Here is a 17,686-nt window from a genome sequence, read left to right as displayed (position 1 = left end):
AAGAAGACTACTGGATTGGACAATCGGGAACTGCAACACCGTATGGCTGCAATGACAAAATTGATGGTATAGGTATTCTATCTAGTCCTTCGTGTAACTCGGTGAATGGGATGAATATTTTCAAATCGACTCCTCGACGTAGACGTAGTCATGGCCATCGTCATTATACATCACCCTCTCTGCATGATGTCTCTATTAATGACTTGCTGCCATGCATACAAAAACCGTTAGGTATTCATCACATTCGCACGAAACTTTATTCATTACCCCTTTCAAAACGTCATTCTCTGTTCAATTTATGTTTGGAATCCACTGTTACAAATCCTCATTCAAACCAATACAAACTACAAGCTATAATTTCGAATATTGCTAGTCACAGACTTTTCAAGCCAGTTCGTATTGGAAAAGATGAAAAAGAGAAAAGATCTTTTCTAAATTTTTCCTTTGCCAACAAAGGTCTCGATGGCGTCAACCTAGGCAATATCCTTCGTCATAAATTAGTTCAATCGAAAATACCTCTTTATTTCAAAGACCAGTCTGTACCAATCATATCTTATACCTATACCAAACCTATTGCAACTAAAATTTTCAATTACAAACGCGTTTTGCAGGATCTCGATATTGACGACTTCAAGTCTAAACCTCCTGATTGCACTTGTGCTAGTTCCCAATTCACATATAATCCTGCTGGCCACGTTATTACCGGTGACCTTAACATGGTTAATAACACTTCTCTACGAAACGTGTTATCGAAGGGTCCGAATTATCGTGAGCCTAAATCCATCAATTGGAAATACAACTTTAAAATGTTGATGGATACAGTCGAGGATTATGCCAGGCAATGGGCTAAGCGCGAGAAGGAAGACGTAGACACTTTCTCCGAATGGATTAAGGCAGTCAGGTCGTTAATACAAATCAGAATTAAGAAACTGAATGGGTCCATCAATGCCCATGCTACGTCAATCTTCAAAGATCCAAATGTTGCTAAACACCTATCTGACCTCCATGCTAAATATGTTGTTGTCCCCGCAGACAAAGCCCCAAATAACATCGTTTTTGTCTGTAAAAGTCATTACATTAATTGCTTGATAAACGAATTAGGTATAGACAATTCACTTGGAAACCCAACATATACCCTCACGACACTTACCAAAGAGGAAATCCTGGATAATCATAGGTCTGTTCTTTGTTCCTTTGGTATTTCAACCAAAGATGAAGAACTGGATCTTCCATCACTGTATTGGATACCTAAACTACATAAGTGTCCTTAAAAACAACGGTATATTGCTGCTTCCAAGTGCTCCGCAAAACCCCTTTCTAAATTATTAACATCCATTTTATCAGCAATCAAAGACGGGCTTCAAAGTTATTCTAGAGGTGGCGTGAATCAGATGTGGATACTTAAAAATTCCAAAGATCTTTTAGAGTACATACAATCTAACTCTCTTTCATCTTGTAACAGTATTAAAACATTTGACTTTTCTACTCTTTACACAAGTATTCCACATTCCAAACTAAAAGACAAATTAAAGGAGATGGTATTACTCTGCTTCATAAAAAAGAATGGCCAACGTAGATACAAGTATCTTGTCTTAGGGAGGGATACATCCTACTTTGTAAAGAATCATTCTGATTCAAACAAAAAATTCTCTGAAACCGATATTATCAAGATGCTTGATTTCTTGATTGACAACATATTTGTTACGTTAGGAGGACGTGTTATCCAAATGGGAACAAACTGTGCCCTCTACTTGCTGACTTGTTTCTTTATTATTATGAGGCTGACTTCATGCAGGAACTTCTTAGGAAGAAAGATAAGAAGTTAGCAATATCCTTTAACTCTACTTTCCGCTATATAGATGACGTTCTTTCACGAAACAATTCAAAATTTGGTGACTATGTGGATCGCATCTATCCCATCGAATTTGAGATAAAGGATACGACAGATACAGTTAAGTCGGCTTCATATCTTGACTTACATCTAGAAATTGACAATGAGGGTCGGTTGAAGACAAAACTTTACGACAAAAGAGATGATTTCAGCTTTTCAATTGTGAACTTTCCATTTCTAAGTAGCAACATTCCAGCAGCACCTGCAAACGGGGTATATATCTCCCAATTGATACGATATTCCCGTTCTTGCATTTCCTATCATGATTTTCTTGATAGAGGGTTACTGCTCACAAGGAAGCTATTAAACCAAGAGATCTAAATGGTGAGGTTGAAATCATCCCTTCGTAAATTTTACGAGTTGGTTGACCGTTATGGAATAACCGTTTCACAAATGATATCGGATATGTTCCTTACGTCGTAACTACAATCCCCTTCCCTTTCATGAATTTGACCTACCGAATTAGACTATTTACCGGATTTGTAATCATATAAGCAACACGACGGGTGCCGCATATGGAGCAGGATCTGCTTACCCTTCCGGAGCACCTGAGATCACCCTAGTTTTTGGTGGGGTTCGTGTTGTTTATTCTTTAGTTTTCTATGTTGTGTCATGTGTACTATTGTTTTTCTGTTTGTATTTTTCATTTTTAGCCATGGCGTTGTCAGTTTGTTTTAGATTTACGAGTTTGACTGTCCCTTTGGTATCTTTCGTCCCTCTTTTATAATGTAAATTGAAGCTAAACTCTCAATAATTTCAATTCCAATTGATATCATCCCTTCGCTATTTCAAACTGATGCTACTAAAAGTGTTTCAGACCAACACAACATACAAATTACAGTCAATCCCGTTTTAAAGCGACCACTCACGGGTGAGCAAAACAAAGTGGTCTCTAAAACAGGTGGTCTTTTAATACAGCTCAAATTTATATGAAATGCATTACAGAGGGATCGAGAAAAAAAACAATGGTCTTATAAAAAAGGTTTTTGCTAAATACAGGTGATCTCTTAAGCAGGCTTAACTGTTTTCCTTTTTTGAAGCATATTGGTTATTAACACTACTTTTCCTTAAGGTTATAAACGGCTCTGTAGTAATTTTTTCCGTACTAGCACAATCATCGACAAAACTTTCTTAAATCAAGAAATTATCAAGAAACTTAAAAGTTAACTCCCGCAGGCAAAGTTGATCTTATATTATTGAGGTTCTTATGTCAGATAGCTCTATAAATATGGTTTAACTTTCATTTTTTTGGCTGAAAGCCTTCCTGGTTATTAAAAATCAAGAATAGCACAGAAAAATGAAGAAGAAAACCAAGTGCTCTGGGAACTGTCTTTTGATTATAACAAGTTTCTGTTCAAGTTCCCTACAATTCTATCAAGGTCCAACAAAGTTGATTAATAACTTTAGTCTGTATCGTTATGTTTACTGCTAAAAAGAATAATTAAGCTTACCCATTTACAAGTGGAAAAATTGTTGCAGCATTGACAAATAGTAATTCAATTAAAAGTATTATATTTACAAGGCACATCCAAGGCCAAAAGAATTAAGAAAAGACAATGTCTGCTAATATACATAAGCTTTCACTTCTTGAAGAGATAGAAAGACAAAATATCAAGCAATGTATAAGTTACAGACAACGAAGGCCAGGACAGCAGAAGTTTATAAATATGAGCTTAACGATAAATGCATAAACATAAAACAAAAAATCTTTTTTGTATGCCCCACCTACGATAGTAGAGGGGCATTATGATTTCTAGTCTGTGCGTCTTTCCGTTTGTCCGTCTTTTCGTCCCATTTCAGGTTAAAGTTTTTGGTCAAGGTAGTTTTTGAAGAAGCTAAAGTCCAATCAAATTGAAACTAAGTACACATGTTCCTTATGATATGATCTTTCTTTCTTAAAACAAAATTGTTCTTTTGACCCCATTTTCATGGTCCACTGAACATAGAAATTAAAAGTGTGAGTTTCAGGTGAAAGTTTTTGGTTAAGGTAGTTTTCGATGAAGCTAAAGTCCAATCAACTTGAAACTTAGTACACATGTTCTATTTTGGTTGATCTTTTTACTTTTTAAGGCCAAATTAGATTGTTTACCTAATTTCACGGTCCATTGAACATAGAAAATGATAATGCGAGTGGGGCACCCGTGTACTTTGGACACATTCTTGTTTTAAGCAAGGATCGATTTAACTACTGATGTGTGGTATAGGAACTTATTTCCTTTTAAAATAAGTAATAAATACAACCAGACTGCCTTTACAACTAAGGAACAGTGGTGTCCCTGCATTGTTTGAATAACTGCTGTAATAATCTCAATTGAATTTAAAGAAATTATTATACTGTTATAATTACACAATAGATATAAAATTTACAGAAATATTTTGCTAAGATCGGTAGATATACTGCACATAATGTGATAACATTAAATTTTCCATTTCAATGAACATATTTGTAGCACAGACTCCTTTGTTATTAAAGATTTTTGTTGTACATTGCAAAAGTAATCAGACAGGAGTTTAAAATGTTTATATATCTTTTCAATGACCTAATTCGAAATATAAGCTCAAAGTACGGGACATATGGGGGTCTATTCGAGTTTACTTCTTTTTCTTGGCAAATACTACTTACTTTTCTTTACATTGGTATTGACCGTTCATGGCATCAGTTCAGACACAGATTAACGTACAACCATCAGATCAGGTTTCCTTAGATGGATTTGAAAATTTACAATCTCAAAGAGGAAAAATGTATATAACAATATGTAAATTTTCAAAGATTTTTTTTCCTATCAAGCAATTGTTTTAACTATGATTCACAATGATTGGGGCCATTAAATCCTAATTTGAATTATTTAATGAAAAATAAAGGCCATGGGCCTTATCGAATTTACTCCTTTTTCTTAGCAAACATTACTTACTTTTCTTTACATTGGTATTGACCAGCCTTGGCATCATTACAGACACAGCTAAACTGACAACCATCAGACCAGCTTTCATCCTGCTTATATTCCTTTCCACCATAATTACATATCGCTGAAAGTAATGATGTTTAAACTGCAATGGAATAGATTATTTTTACAAATATCATATTGAACAAGTGCAATATATACCTTAGGCTTATATACCTTATAAAGTACAGACAACAATTTTAGACAGTTTTTCACTTGAATGATGTCACTGATAGATATATGAATATATTAACAAAAAATATGAATTAGCCAGCAAATATCCTGAAATTTAATTTATTAAATTGATGTTTAGCTGCTACAATTATTGGGCATATATAGTTATATCTAACTTCCCAAATTCTTCCTAGCGTGTTGTTTGGGACTTATAATCTGAAACGTTTCAAGGTTAGTAGTTCTCTTCGTGCACTCCAGATTTCTCCACCGGAAAAAACTAGTTACCATGATTTAGCAAAAAGTGTGGGAAAGTTAGGTTAATCACTTTCGATCAATCAATTGACACATCGTTAAATGAAAACTCACGTTTACCAACTCCAATCAGATAACCTTGATGACAGCATCCTCTAGGAGTTGGCCGTACTATTTGCCAGTTTGGTGGAAGATATGGATATATTGGACATCTACAACAATTCAATTAAAAGTTAATTTTATAATTGCATATTTGAAATGTATTCTTATTTCAATTCTTATTTTGTAAGTGGTTTCAAAATAACAAATAAATATATAAGACTGTTTTGTTTTATTCATAAGACACTATGTGTCAAATTAAAAATAAATGAATATGCAATCAATATAATATGTGCAACTCATGTTTTGATAAAAAATGTGAATATTTCTTCCCAAACTTAAATGAAATAAATTAGTGAATGAGTCACAAAATCAAATACATTTACGTCTTCAAATGTAAAATCTGCCTTCTGTCAAATGGTTGGGAAACTGTTGTCCCTTACTTTGATGAATATGGCAGTCATACCTCAACTCTAAATAGCTAATCAAACTTTCATGTAAACTAGAGGCTCTCAAGAGCCTGTGTCGCTCACCTTGGTCTATGTGCATATTAAAGTCATAAGAAACCTCAAATCAAAAAAAAATAATGCATATGTTTTTTTATAACCCAATGGATAGTTTTCATTATAAAACTTATGTACATATACTTTTTTCTGAAGAAATTTCTTTAATTTATTCATATTTAGAAGAAGTTTACTCTTTCCAGGAAGCAATTCCCCCGACATATTTTCTGTATGCAAAGTGACCTCAGTGTGACCCATCTCGTAAAAATCCGGTGATCACAATACGCATGGATGTCCTTAAAATAAGCTATTAACTGAATTTACATGTTGAACACGTGCTCAATTTTCATGCTTTTTGTTGATTTTTTGTCGATTGTTGATAAACAGGTGACAGTCGTTAAACTTCGGCTTCAAAACACGAACTTTAATTACATGCCATATTTTCACAACAACACTGACCGATTGAAAAAAAAAATTGACGATTATACGAAATTTACACGAAAAAAAATGATAAATTCGTGCACAGAAGACTAAGTTAATGATGTTTGTATGCATTGGTTCAAGAATTGGAAGAACATTATTTTTCACTGGTCACTCGTTTCTTATGACTTAGGACACAGATAAATTCATGACAAAATCGTGTTTTGGTGATCATGATGTGTTTGTAGATCTCACTTTACTTGACATTCTTCTTGCTACAATTATCTCTATCTATAATGAACTTGGCCCAGTAATTACAGTAGAAATATATTCTAAAAATTTACAAAAGTTTATGAAAATTGTTAAAAAATGACTATAAAGGGCAATAACTCCTTAAGGGGTAAACTGACAATTTTGGTCATGTTGATTTATTTGTAGATCTTACTTTGCTGAACATTATTGCTGTTTACAGTTTATCTCTATCTTTTATAATATTCAAGATAATAACCAAAAACTGAAAAATTTCCTTAAAATTACTTATTCTGGGGCAGCAACCCAACAACAGGTTGTCTATTTTGTCTGAAAATTTCAGGGCAGATAGATCTTGACCTGATAAACAATTTATCCCTTGTTAGATTTGCTCTAAATGCTTTGGTTTCAGAGATATAAGCCAAAATCTACATTTCGCCCCTATGTACTATTTTTAGCTATGGCGGCCATTTTGGTTGGTTGGCAGGGACACGCCACATATTTTCAAAATAAGATACCCAACTGATGATTGTAGCCAAGTTTGGTTAAATTTGGCCCAGTAGTTTCAGAGGAGAAGATTCTTCAAAAGAATACTAAGATTTTAGAAAAATGGTTAAAAATTGACTATAAAGGGCAATAACTCCTTAATGGGTCAACTGGCAATTTTTGTCATGTTGACTTATTTTTAGATCTTACTTTGCTGAACATTATTGCTGTTTACAGTTTATCTCTATCTATAATAATATTCAAGATAATAAGCAAAAACTGCAAAATTTCCTTAAAATTACTAATTCAGGGGCAGCAACCCAACAACAGGTTGTCCGATTTGTCTGAAAATTTCAGGGCAGATAGATCTTGACCTAATAGATTATTATACCCATGTCAGATTTGCTCTAAATGCTTTGGTTTAGAGTTATAAGCCAAACTCTACATATTACCCCTATGTTCTATTTTTAGCCATGGCGGCCATCTTGGTTAGTTGGCAGGATCACGCCACATATTTTTTAAACTAGATACCCCAATGATAATTGTGGCCAAGTTTGGATTAATTTAGCCCAGTAGTTTCAGAGGAGAAGATTTTTGTAAAAGATTACTAAGATTTACGAAAAATGGTTAAAAATTGACTATAAAGGGCAATAACTCCTAAAGGGATCAACTGACCATTTCAGTCATGTTGACTTATTTGTAAATCTTACTTTGTTGAACATTATTGCATTTAAAAGTTTTTCTCTATCTATAATAATATTCAAGATTATAACCAAAAACAGTAAAATTTCCTTAAAATTACCAATTTAGGGGCAGCAACCCAACAACAGGTTGTCCAATTCATCTGAAAATTTCAGGGCAGATAGATCTTGACCTGATAACAATTTTACCCATGTCAGATTGCTTTAAATGCTTTGGTTTTTGAGTTATAAGCCAAAAACTGCATTTTACCCCTATGTTCTATTTTTAGCCATGGAGGCCATCTTGGTTGGTTGGCCGGGTTACCGGACACATTTTCTAAACAATGATGATTGTGGCCAAGTTTGGTTAAATTCGGCCTAGTAGTTTCAGAGGAGAAGATTTTTGTAAAAGTTAACGACGACGGACGACGACGGACGACGGACGACGACAGACGCCGGACGCAAAGTGATGGGAAAAGCTCAATTGGCCCTATGGGCCAGGTGAGCTAAAACATTACTTACATATCCACACAATTGTAGCGACCGTTGACACAAGTACAGTTTTTGTCACAGCCATCTTTCCACTCAGCATTATGTTGGTAATGAACTCCTTTATATGAACAACCTTTAGCTGTAACACATTCAAAAGATATAGTTGTTAAACGTTCTTCAAACTTTTTTAATTTTCAAGAATGCCATTTTCGACAAACCATTGATTTCTCCCGAGTAACTGCCAAACAATCAAGTTCAAGTAGAAAGTACAGCATTAGCTTTTGGTAAAGGAGTAACAGGATTCTTAAGAAATTATATTTTGTTTGATACTCTTGTTTTTGACTTTTTGGTAAGATATTTGGAATCTTTACTGTATACATATAGGATCAAAAGATCTTTTGCCCCCTTACCCCTTATTTTGATTCATAATTTAATTACATAATCATAGTTACAAAAATCCATTTACGAAAATTCTTCTATTTAGCTGAAAACATCAAATCTCTAAAACCTACTCCTTAGATTTTTCTAAAAACCTATATGTAGTTGACACATACATTTCTGTTTTACTGATACAAAATAATCAGGTGATCACTGACTTCATTGTTTTGTCTAACAATCAATTTGTTCCCTTGTTAGTAGTGAACACCCTCAAAATTCAACGTTTTTCGGCCTGCAACGCGATGACATTAATATGATGAATCCTTTACATAACATATCAATCCTGTCTCTCTTATATAACAATTACATTATGAATCCTTTACTTAACATATAGATCATTTGTCGATTATATAACAATAGCATGATGAATTATTTACTTAACATATAAATCGTGTGTCTTTTAGATAACAATTACTTAATGAATCATTCACTTAACATATATATCATGTCTCTCTCTTTTATATAACAATTACATAACGAATCCTTCACTGATCATATAAATCATGTGTCTTTTACATAACATAACAATTACATAATGAATCCTTCACTTAACATATATATCATGTCTCTTTTATATAACAATTACATAACGAATCCTTCACTTAACATATATATCATGTCTCTTTTATATAACACTTACATAATGAATCGTTCACTTACCATATAAAATCATATAAATCATGTGTCTTTTACATAACAATTACATAATGAATCCTTCACTTAACATATATATCATGTCTCTTTTATATAACAATTACATAACGAATCCTTCACTTAACATATATATCATGTCTCTTTTATATAACACTTACATAATGAATCGTTCACTTACCATATAAAATCATATAAATCATGTGTCTTTTACATAACAATTACATAATGAATCCTTCACTTAACATATATATCATGTCTCTTTTATATAACAATTACATAACGAATCCTTCACTTAACATATATATCATGTCTCTTTTATATAACACTTACATAATGAATCGTTCACTTACCATATAAAATCATATAAATCATGTGTCTTTTACATAACAATTACATAATGAATCCTTCACTTAACATATATATCATGTCTCTTTTATATAACAATTACATAACGAATCCTCCACTTAACATATATATCATGTCTCTTTTATATAATACTTACATAATGAATCGTTCACTTACCATATAAAATCATATAGATCATGTGTCGTTTAAAAATCGTGTGTCTTTTAGATAAAAATTACATATAAATAATGTGTCTTTTAGATAACAATTACATATAAATAATGTGTCTTTTAGATAACAATATCATGATAATCATATGTTTTTTAGATAAATTTTTACTTAAGGCCAAGTTACAATAAATGGCTTTTGTCACAGATTTCAGTAAAGTTTTGCCACCTTTGGCTCGTTCAACTACTGAAAATAGAAAAATAATGCATTTATCTCATTTATTATTTGAAATATAACTGATCGAATTTTTTCAAAATGGGAGAAAATTTGAATAAAAGGCACACTAAATCGGCAAAAAACATTCTTAAGTTTGTCTTAAAATCATCAAATCTATTAAAAATTACTCAATAGATTATTCTGAAAAAAACTATATGTGTTTGATACATAAATTTGCGTTGTAATGATGCAAAATAAAGAAAGGATCACAGACTTCGTTTTTACAGTATACAACATTTACAGTTGTGTTCCTTGTGAAAATAACCTACAAAACGTCGAAATTATCGTACTCAAAATGAAAGTGTATATGTTTTTTTTCTAATCTTAATGTTAATGAAAGTTGATTACACATAGGCAAAATGTCAAATTTGTTGTTAAAATTACTATTGAAAGTTAACTTACGTGTTGGTGTTGTTCTTATATGTCCTGCAATAATAAACCCAGAGATAATTTAATATTGTCTAAACTTTATATTAAAGGTAAATCAATCTCTTTGATTATCAATTTATATTAAAGGTAAATCAATCTCTTTGATTATCATTTTATATTAAAGGTAAATCAATCTCTTTGATTATCAATTTATATTTTGAATACTAAATGTATATAATTGACGATTGTTTATATAGTTTCTATGTCTAAAGGCAATTGGCATGTTTCGTAATTCACTGCTTTGTAAACAAAATGCCAACTTGAAAATATCCCAAATAAAAATAAAGAAGCTTTGACTGATATAAGACAAATAATTATATACCTACTATGATTAAGAGAATTAACAGGTAAAAATCGGGGGGGGGAGCAATTTGTCACCATACACAATGCCTTTCCAAGATCTTATTGTGTTTATGTTGCTCAATTTGTAGTCTCTATGAAAATGATTTTTGAACTTTTTTGTTTTATTATTCTTATGATTTGTCTTAACTTAATACAATTGTGATTTCAATTATTGTTTTTCGAAAATTGATAATTCTTAAAAATTTAACACCAAGCTAACTATAAAACTGTTATGTCAGAGAAGGTCTGGTTTGCACATTTTTGTTTGAAGCACTTATACAAAAGTTTAAAACAGATTCACATAATGAAATATATTTGCTTAGGATATCAACTTTCATAAATCTTAAAGCCAGAACATAGTTGAGAATTTGTTATAAAGTTTTATTAACAATGCGCTATGCATTTAAGAGGCCATTTTGTAAATTGTGGGTATCAAAAACTTCCACATGGGAAACAATTTCGAAATTGTAATTCATATCTGAATAGTGATTTACACTGAAATCCAAGCACAGTTCCTTCTCATAATGCGAATAAATAAGAATTGCATGTAACTGATACTCATTTATCAATTTTCCTATATCTTTCTTTATTAATTTTGCAATAACTGTCCAATAGTTCATATTTTAGACGTATGCATGTTTAGATTGAATGTCGAGAACGAGAGTTAAATTTCATAACAAAAGAGATCGTAAATGTATATTAAAACATAAGAAGAGTTTTTACGATCACATATAATAAAACTTCAATAACCTATTAAATCTGGTATAATGATTTGAAGATAAAGTTTACATATAAATTGAATAAATGCGAGTGTCGAGTGGAACGACAGAATGTTGTAATGTTTAAAGGTTAATCGAATTAAAGTAAATCGATATAAGAACTAAAAATAGATATCTAGGTTTACCAGGTTGGGAACAAACCCTCTATATGGTGATTATACCTTTATAGAGGGATAATCCTTCTATAGAGGGGTATTTTTGGTTAGACTGGATTTAAATCAAAATAGGGCAGAATGGCATTCTCTACTTATTATGGCAGTAACCTGGAACAGTTGATGCACCAATTAATGTACTTAATTTAATATGCACATCCCCAGTTTGATGCTTATCTGACTAAATATAAAATCTATTGTTCACCATGATTGAAAGCTGTGATGATCAGTTAAATTCTACTCACTTATGCCTCACTGAACAGAATTTCTATTGTTAGATTTAACATGAAATTTAAAGATCAACTATTCCTTTTGTTGTTGATCAGGTGTTCAGATAGGTTTACAATAGATTGCAAGTTTTGTCACTTTAGCAGAAAACTGGTTATCCCAATTTTTAGTAAAGTGCATATGTTGATGCATATAATGCTAGAGATTATAGCCAATATAACTAGGTAATGCCATTCTGCCCTAATTTGCTTTAAATCCAGTGCAAACAAAAATACCCCTCTATAGAAGGATAATTTTATCCCTCTAAAGAAGGATTATCCCTCTATAGAGGTATAATCACCATACAGGGGGTTTGTTCCCAACCTGTTTACTATTGATTTATACTATAAACAATAAACATTACTTAACAAAGATTTATAAAAATCATTTATGTTATACAACATCTTAGGCGATTTACAATTTTGAACATTTGATCTTACTTTGCTGAACATTTTTACTATATACAGTTTATTTTTATCTATGATAATATTCAAGATAATAACCAAAAACTGCACAATTTCATTAAAATTATCAATTTGAGGGCAATAACCCAAAAATCGGATGTCTTATTCAGGGACGGTAGTTTTTTGACCTAATAACACGTAAACCTGTGTTCGAATTGCTCTTACATGTAATGCTTTAGTCTTAGAGATATAAGCCAAAAACTGCATTTTATCCCTATGTTCTTTTTTCCATGGCGGTCATGTTCTTTGACGAAACATACACTAAAGCTCACAAGTTATACTTAAGACTATAACTACGGGGCGCCGAATGGGACTCTTGTGGTTTTGTACTCGAAATTCAATTTTGTACGGCCAAAAGTGAGTTTTGTTCAACAAAAATGAGTTCAGTCTAACAAAATTTGTAGCATACTACAAATTTAAAATTTTGTCATACAAAGTTATCTTTCAGTGGACAAAAGTTACTTTTGTCATGACAAAATTCATATTTGTATCACAGACTTGACTTTTGTTACCTTATTTGAAAATTGACGACAAAAGTCAATTTTGTATGCAAATTAGTTAAGTTTGAATTCTGTGAACTAATTTGCATACAAAATCGACTTTTGTGACACAAAATTTACTTTTGTGAGACAAAATAGAATTTTATGAGACAAAATTAAATTTGACTTTTGTGAGACAAAATTGAATTTTGAATTTTGTCTCACAAAAGTCAATTTTGTCTTCACAAAATTGAATTTCGTATTCACAAAATTGAATTTCGTATTCACAAAATTGAATTTCGTATTCACAAAATTAAATTTTGTCGTCACAAAATTTACTTTTGTGAGACAAAATTGACAAAATTGAATTTTGTCTCACAAAATTGAATCTTGTCTCACACAATTGATTTTTGTGCTTTAATTTCCATATCATGTAACAAAAGAAATTTTATGAGACAAAATTAAATTTGACTTTTGTGAGACAAAATTGAATTTTGAATTTTGTCTCACAAAAGTCAATTTTGTCTTCACAAAATTGAATTTCGTATTCACAAAATTGAATTTTGTATTCACAAAATTGAATTTTGTCGTCACAAAATTGAATTTTGTCGTCACAAAATTTACTTTTGTGAGACAAAATTGACAAAATTGACAAAATTGAATTTTGTCTCACAAAATTGAATTTTGTCTCACAAAATTGAATTTTGTCTCACAAAATTGAATCTTGTCTCACACAATTGATTTTTGTGCTTTAATTTCCATATCAGGTAACAAAAGTCAATTTTGTATGCAAATAAGTTTATATTTGCATACCTTTTTGACAAAATTAACTTTTGTCATGACAAAAATGAATTTTGTCTACAAAAAATGAATTTTGTCATCACAAAATTGAAGTTCTCATAAAACAAGTCTGTATCACATAGTTTTGTAAGACAAAAATGATTTTGTTATGACAGAATTGAATTTTGTACAAAACCACAAGAGTCCCATTCGGCGCCCCGTAATAACGACGTTCAGCTTAAGTTTGGTTGAAATTTGTTCAGTAGTTTCAGAGTAGAAGATCTTTGAAATAGTTAACACTGGTCGGACCTTACGGTCGCCAAGCGATGGCAAAACTTTACATTTACTTAAAGGAAAAGTGAGCTAAAAGTACCAAAAGGTAATCCTCAGAAGAGTTCTAGTAAGAACAATAATATACCAATATTATAACCGAGAAATGGCTACAATACAACAATGTCTCGCTTACTTTTGAGGGGAGACAAACGTGAAAGAAACTATAAGTTACCAGACCCTTCATATATTGGTCCCAAAAAAAATCTCTGTTTGGACAATGTATCACTTTAAAATCAACTGAATTATTGTTGATGGTTCCAAGAATATACATCAAATATACATCAAAACATCAAAAACAAATGGATATTCAAACAATCGTGTAGATATCATTTAAAGATGTTTAACAACGACTAAACTAAAATCCTTTAAGATTCCCTAATAATATGTCAAATGGATATCGACAAATGGACAATTTTATTTTTATTTCATATCCATTCGTCTTTGAGTTCCAATATCAATCCCATCCAACCCACCCCATTTGTTATTCCCTTACTTTTTTACTTACATAATGCACAGCTTTTAGGAAAATTATCAAGAGCCCAAGAATAAAATAATCCTGAACACGCTTTGTCTCCAAAGGCACTACAGTTCTTGATTTTGTCAACACACAACTGTCCTGTGAAAGAATTCGGTGTTCACGTAGGAATAGAACTGAAAGCTTCACATTATCAAAATGCTTTAATCAGAGACTAAAGCCTCGGTCACACCTTACTGGATAGCTCGAACGGACGCCTAACGGATAACTTTTTTTTCAATCCATTCATGTCCGTTAGACGTCCGTTCTTATCTATTAGACGTCCGTCCATATCCGTTGCATGTCCGTTAAGCGTACGTTTAATCCGTCGACGTCCGTTCTGTCCGGTGGACAATTTTGAGCATGTTCAAAACTTTGAACGGACGTCCAACGGATAAAATGTCAGTTGAACGTCCGTTAGGCGTCCGTTTTGTACGGTACACGTCCGTTTCGTTTCCGTGTCCGTGATACATCCGTTGGAGGTCTGGAAGATAAATTCACCAACGGACTTCTACCGGACGTTTAATGGATAAAACGGATGAGAAACAGACTTCTACCGGACGCATAACGGATAAAACGAATGATGAACTGATCTGAAACGGATAAATGCCAATTGAAAATTTCGCGTCAGAAATGCCAATTATTGGTATGTCAGATTTCTTAAGGTTCATGAATTCTTATTATTCATAATCGATCTTAGAGCACGTCTTTACAATCAATCAGCTCCAGGCCAGACACTGCCCTTTGGCGGCATTTTGAAGTACAAATCAAAACCAGTTACACAGAAACATTTTGAATATTTATGCGATTTACATGTATTATTATTGTCGCCTTTGATTTTTTCGTATTTCTTGTTCATCCGTTTTATCCGGTACGCCTCCGTTAGGTGTCCGTTTTATGCGGTACTCGTCCGTTGGATGTACGTTCGACATCCAATCTGTCCGGTACGTTTCCGTTTCTCGTACGTTGCATATCCGGTGTGTGTCCGTTATGCATCCGTTACACGTCCGTTTTATTTGGTCAGTACATCAACGGACTACTAACGGATAACAATTTTGTCAACGGACAACTTTTTTTTCATCCGTTAGGCGTCCGTTCGTGCTATCCGTTAAGGTGTGACCGAGGCTTAAGGGTTTAAATGTTGGGTGGTTATGCTTTTAAATATTGTTATGGAACATTAGACTGAAAACTCCTTTACAAATGAGGAGATGTAATATGATTGCCAATGAGACAACTATCTACAAGAGTTAAAACACAAAGTGGAAGTAAGTAATTAGAACTAACCGTACGGCCATCTTTAATGCAAAAACTATAGTTTGATATAAAAGGACCCACCATGAGTTTGCTCACCGATTTAAACCAGAAAACGTGCGGTCTAATTTACAACAAAATAACTTGACTGATATATAAGGACAACTCAAATAAACCACACGATTTTGTAAAAATCTCTGCCAGAAACCACCAAAGGATGAGAATCAAATTTGAATGTATTCAATGGTACACATTTAAAGTCATATGAAACGAGTGACAGGGAACAAAATAATGTAATTACTGTAATCTATTGTAATTCTTAGACTAATGCAAGTATATATCATACACTAAGTCTTCTGTGCAAGATTTTATCATTTCTTACGCAAAAATATCGTATAATCGTCAATTATTTTTGCCTCTGTCTGTTATGAGTCAACAAATATGGCAGCTAATTAATTGCCGTGTTATAAAGAAGTAGTTTAGCTATTGTCACCTAGTATTTTTGTTATACAGTTTGAACATGAAAGTAGTAAAGGCGACATATCTTTGTTAGTGAATGGTATATATCATGTAAATATGGGATATTCAAATTGAAAAAAATGAAAATAATGAGTGTCTGCCATGTTTTGTTTGCATTATAATTATTCAAATAACATCAGAAGAGCTATGCACATGTATTGTCAAATTTTAAAAGTAGGATAAATAAGTTTCAACAATTTCTTAATTACCTTGTGGATTTGATTTTGAATCAACTCATTCAGATCATCATACTGGTGACAATTGCAGTATTTCACATATACAGCCATGTTCAGTTCTTCTAAAGACATTTTGAATTATGATGACTCGCAATAACACTGTAGCATTTCGAAATGTGAGGCTGCAAAACTTGTGAAATTTTAATAACAGATACTGAATTCACTAGCAATTTTACCAAGAAGTCATATTTCACCAGAAGTTACGATGATCTGAATTGTAAATCGATAAATGTCGTCTACGGATTAGAGTGCAACCTTTGCGGATTGGTATACGTCAGTGAAACGAAAAGGAATGTGATGAATAATTTCAACTCTACTCCTCGACATAGACGCAGTCATGGTCATCGACATTATACATCACCTACTATGCATGATGTCTCTATTAATGACTTGCTGCCATTTATACAAAAGCCGTTAGGTATTCATCACATTGCACGAAACTTTATTCATTACCCCTTTTTAAACTTCATTCTCTGTTTAATTTATGTTTGGAAACCACTGTTACTAACCCTCATTCAAACCAATACAAACGTACAGCTATAATGTCGGATATTGCAAGTCACAGACTTTTCAAGCCAGTCCACATTGTAAAAAGATGAAAAAGAGAAAAGATCTTTCCTTATTCTTTCCTTTGCCAACAAAGGTCTCGATGGCGTCAACTTAGGCAATATCCTTCATCATAAATTATTTCAATCGAAAATACCGCCTTATTTTAAAGACCAGTCTAGATCTGTACCAATCATTTCTTATACATATACCAAACCTATTGCAACTACAATTTTCAATTACAAACAGGTTTTGCAGGATCTCAATATTGACGACTTCAAGTCTAAACCTCCTGATTACACTTGTGCTAGTTCCAAATTCACATATAATCCGGCTGGCCACGTAATTACCGGTGACCTCCCTACGAAATGTGTTATCAAAAGGTCCGAAAAACCGTGAGCCTAAATCCATCAATTGGAAATACAACTTTAAAATTTTGATGGATTCAGTCGAGGATTATGCCAGGCAATTGGCTAAGAGCGAGAAGGAAGACGCAGACACTCTTTCAGAATGGATTAAGGCAGTC

The 17,686-nt window shown here is 32.5% G+C and overlaps 1 protein-coding gene across 1 annotated transcript in view; it reads right to left on the bottom strand.

Annotated features, from left to right (window-relative positions):
- LOC139523557 (uncharacterized) overlaps positions 1 to 17,686 on the bottom strand; it is a 102,605-nt gene that overhangs the window by 1,374 nt on the left and 83,545 nt on the right. The window contains exons 72-74 of the mRNA XM_071317674.1: positions 8,219 to 8,327; positions 5,374 to 5,471; positions 4,804 to 4,918 (exon numbers count right to left, since the gene is read on the bottom strand). Of these exons, the coding sequence (XP_071173775.1) occupies positions 4,804 to 4,918; positions 5,374 to 5,471; positions 8,219 to 8,327 (322 nt within the window). The remainder of the gene's footprint in view (positions 1 to 4,803; positions 4,919 to 5,373; positions 5,472 to 8,218; positions 8,328 to 17,686) is intronic.

This window comes from Mytilus edulis, chromosome 5, assembly GCF_963676685.1.
Source record: "Mytilus edulis chromosome 5, xbMytEdul2.2, whole genome shotgun sequence".
Lineage (NCBI taxonomy): Eukaryota > Metazoa > Mollusca > Bivalvia > Mytilida > Mytilidae > Mytilus > Mytilus edulis.
The sequence above is the reverse complement of the archived record's forward strand: the minus strand, read 5'-3'. Positions and strand labels throughout refer to the sequence as shown.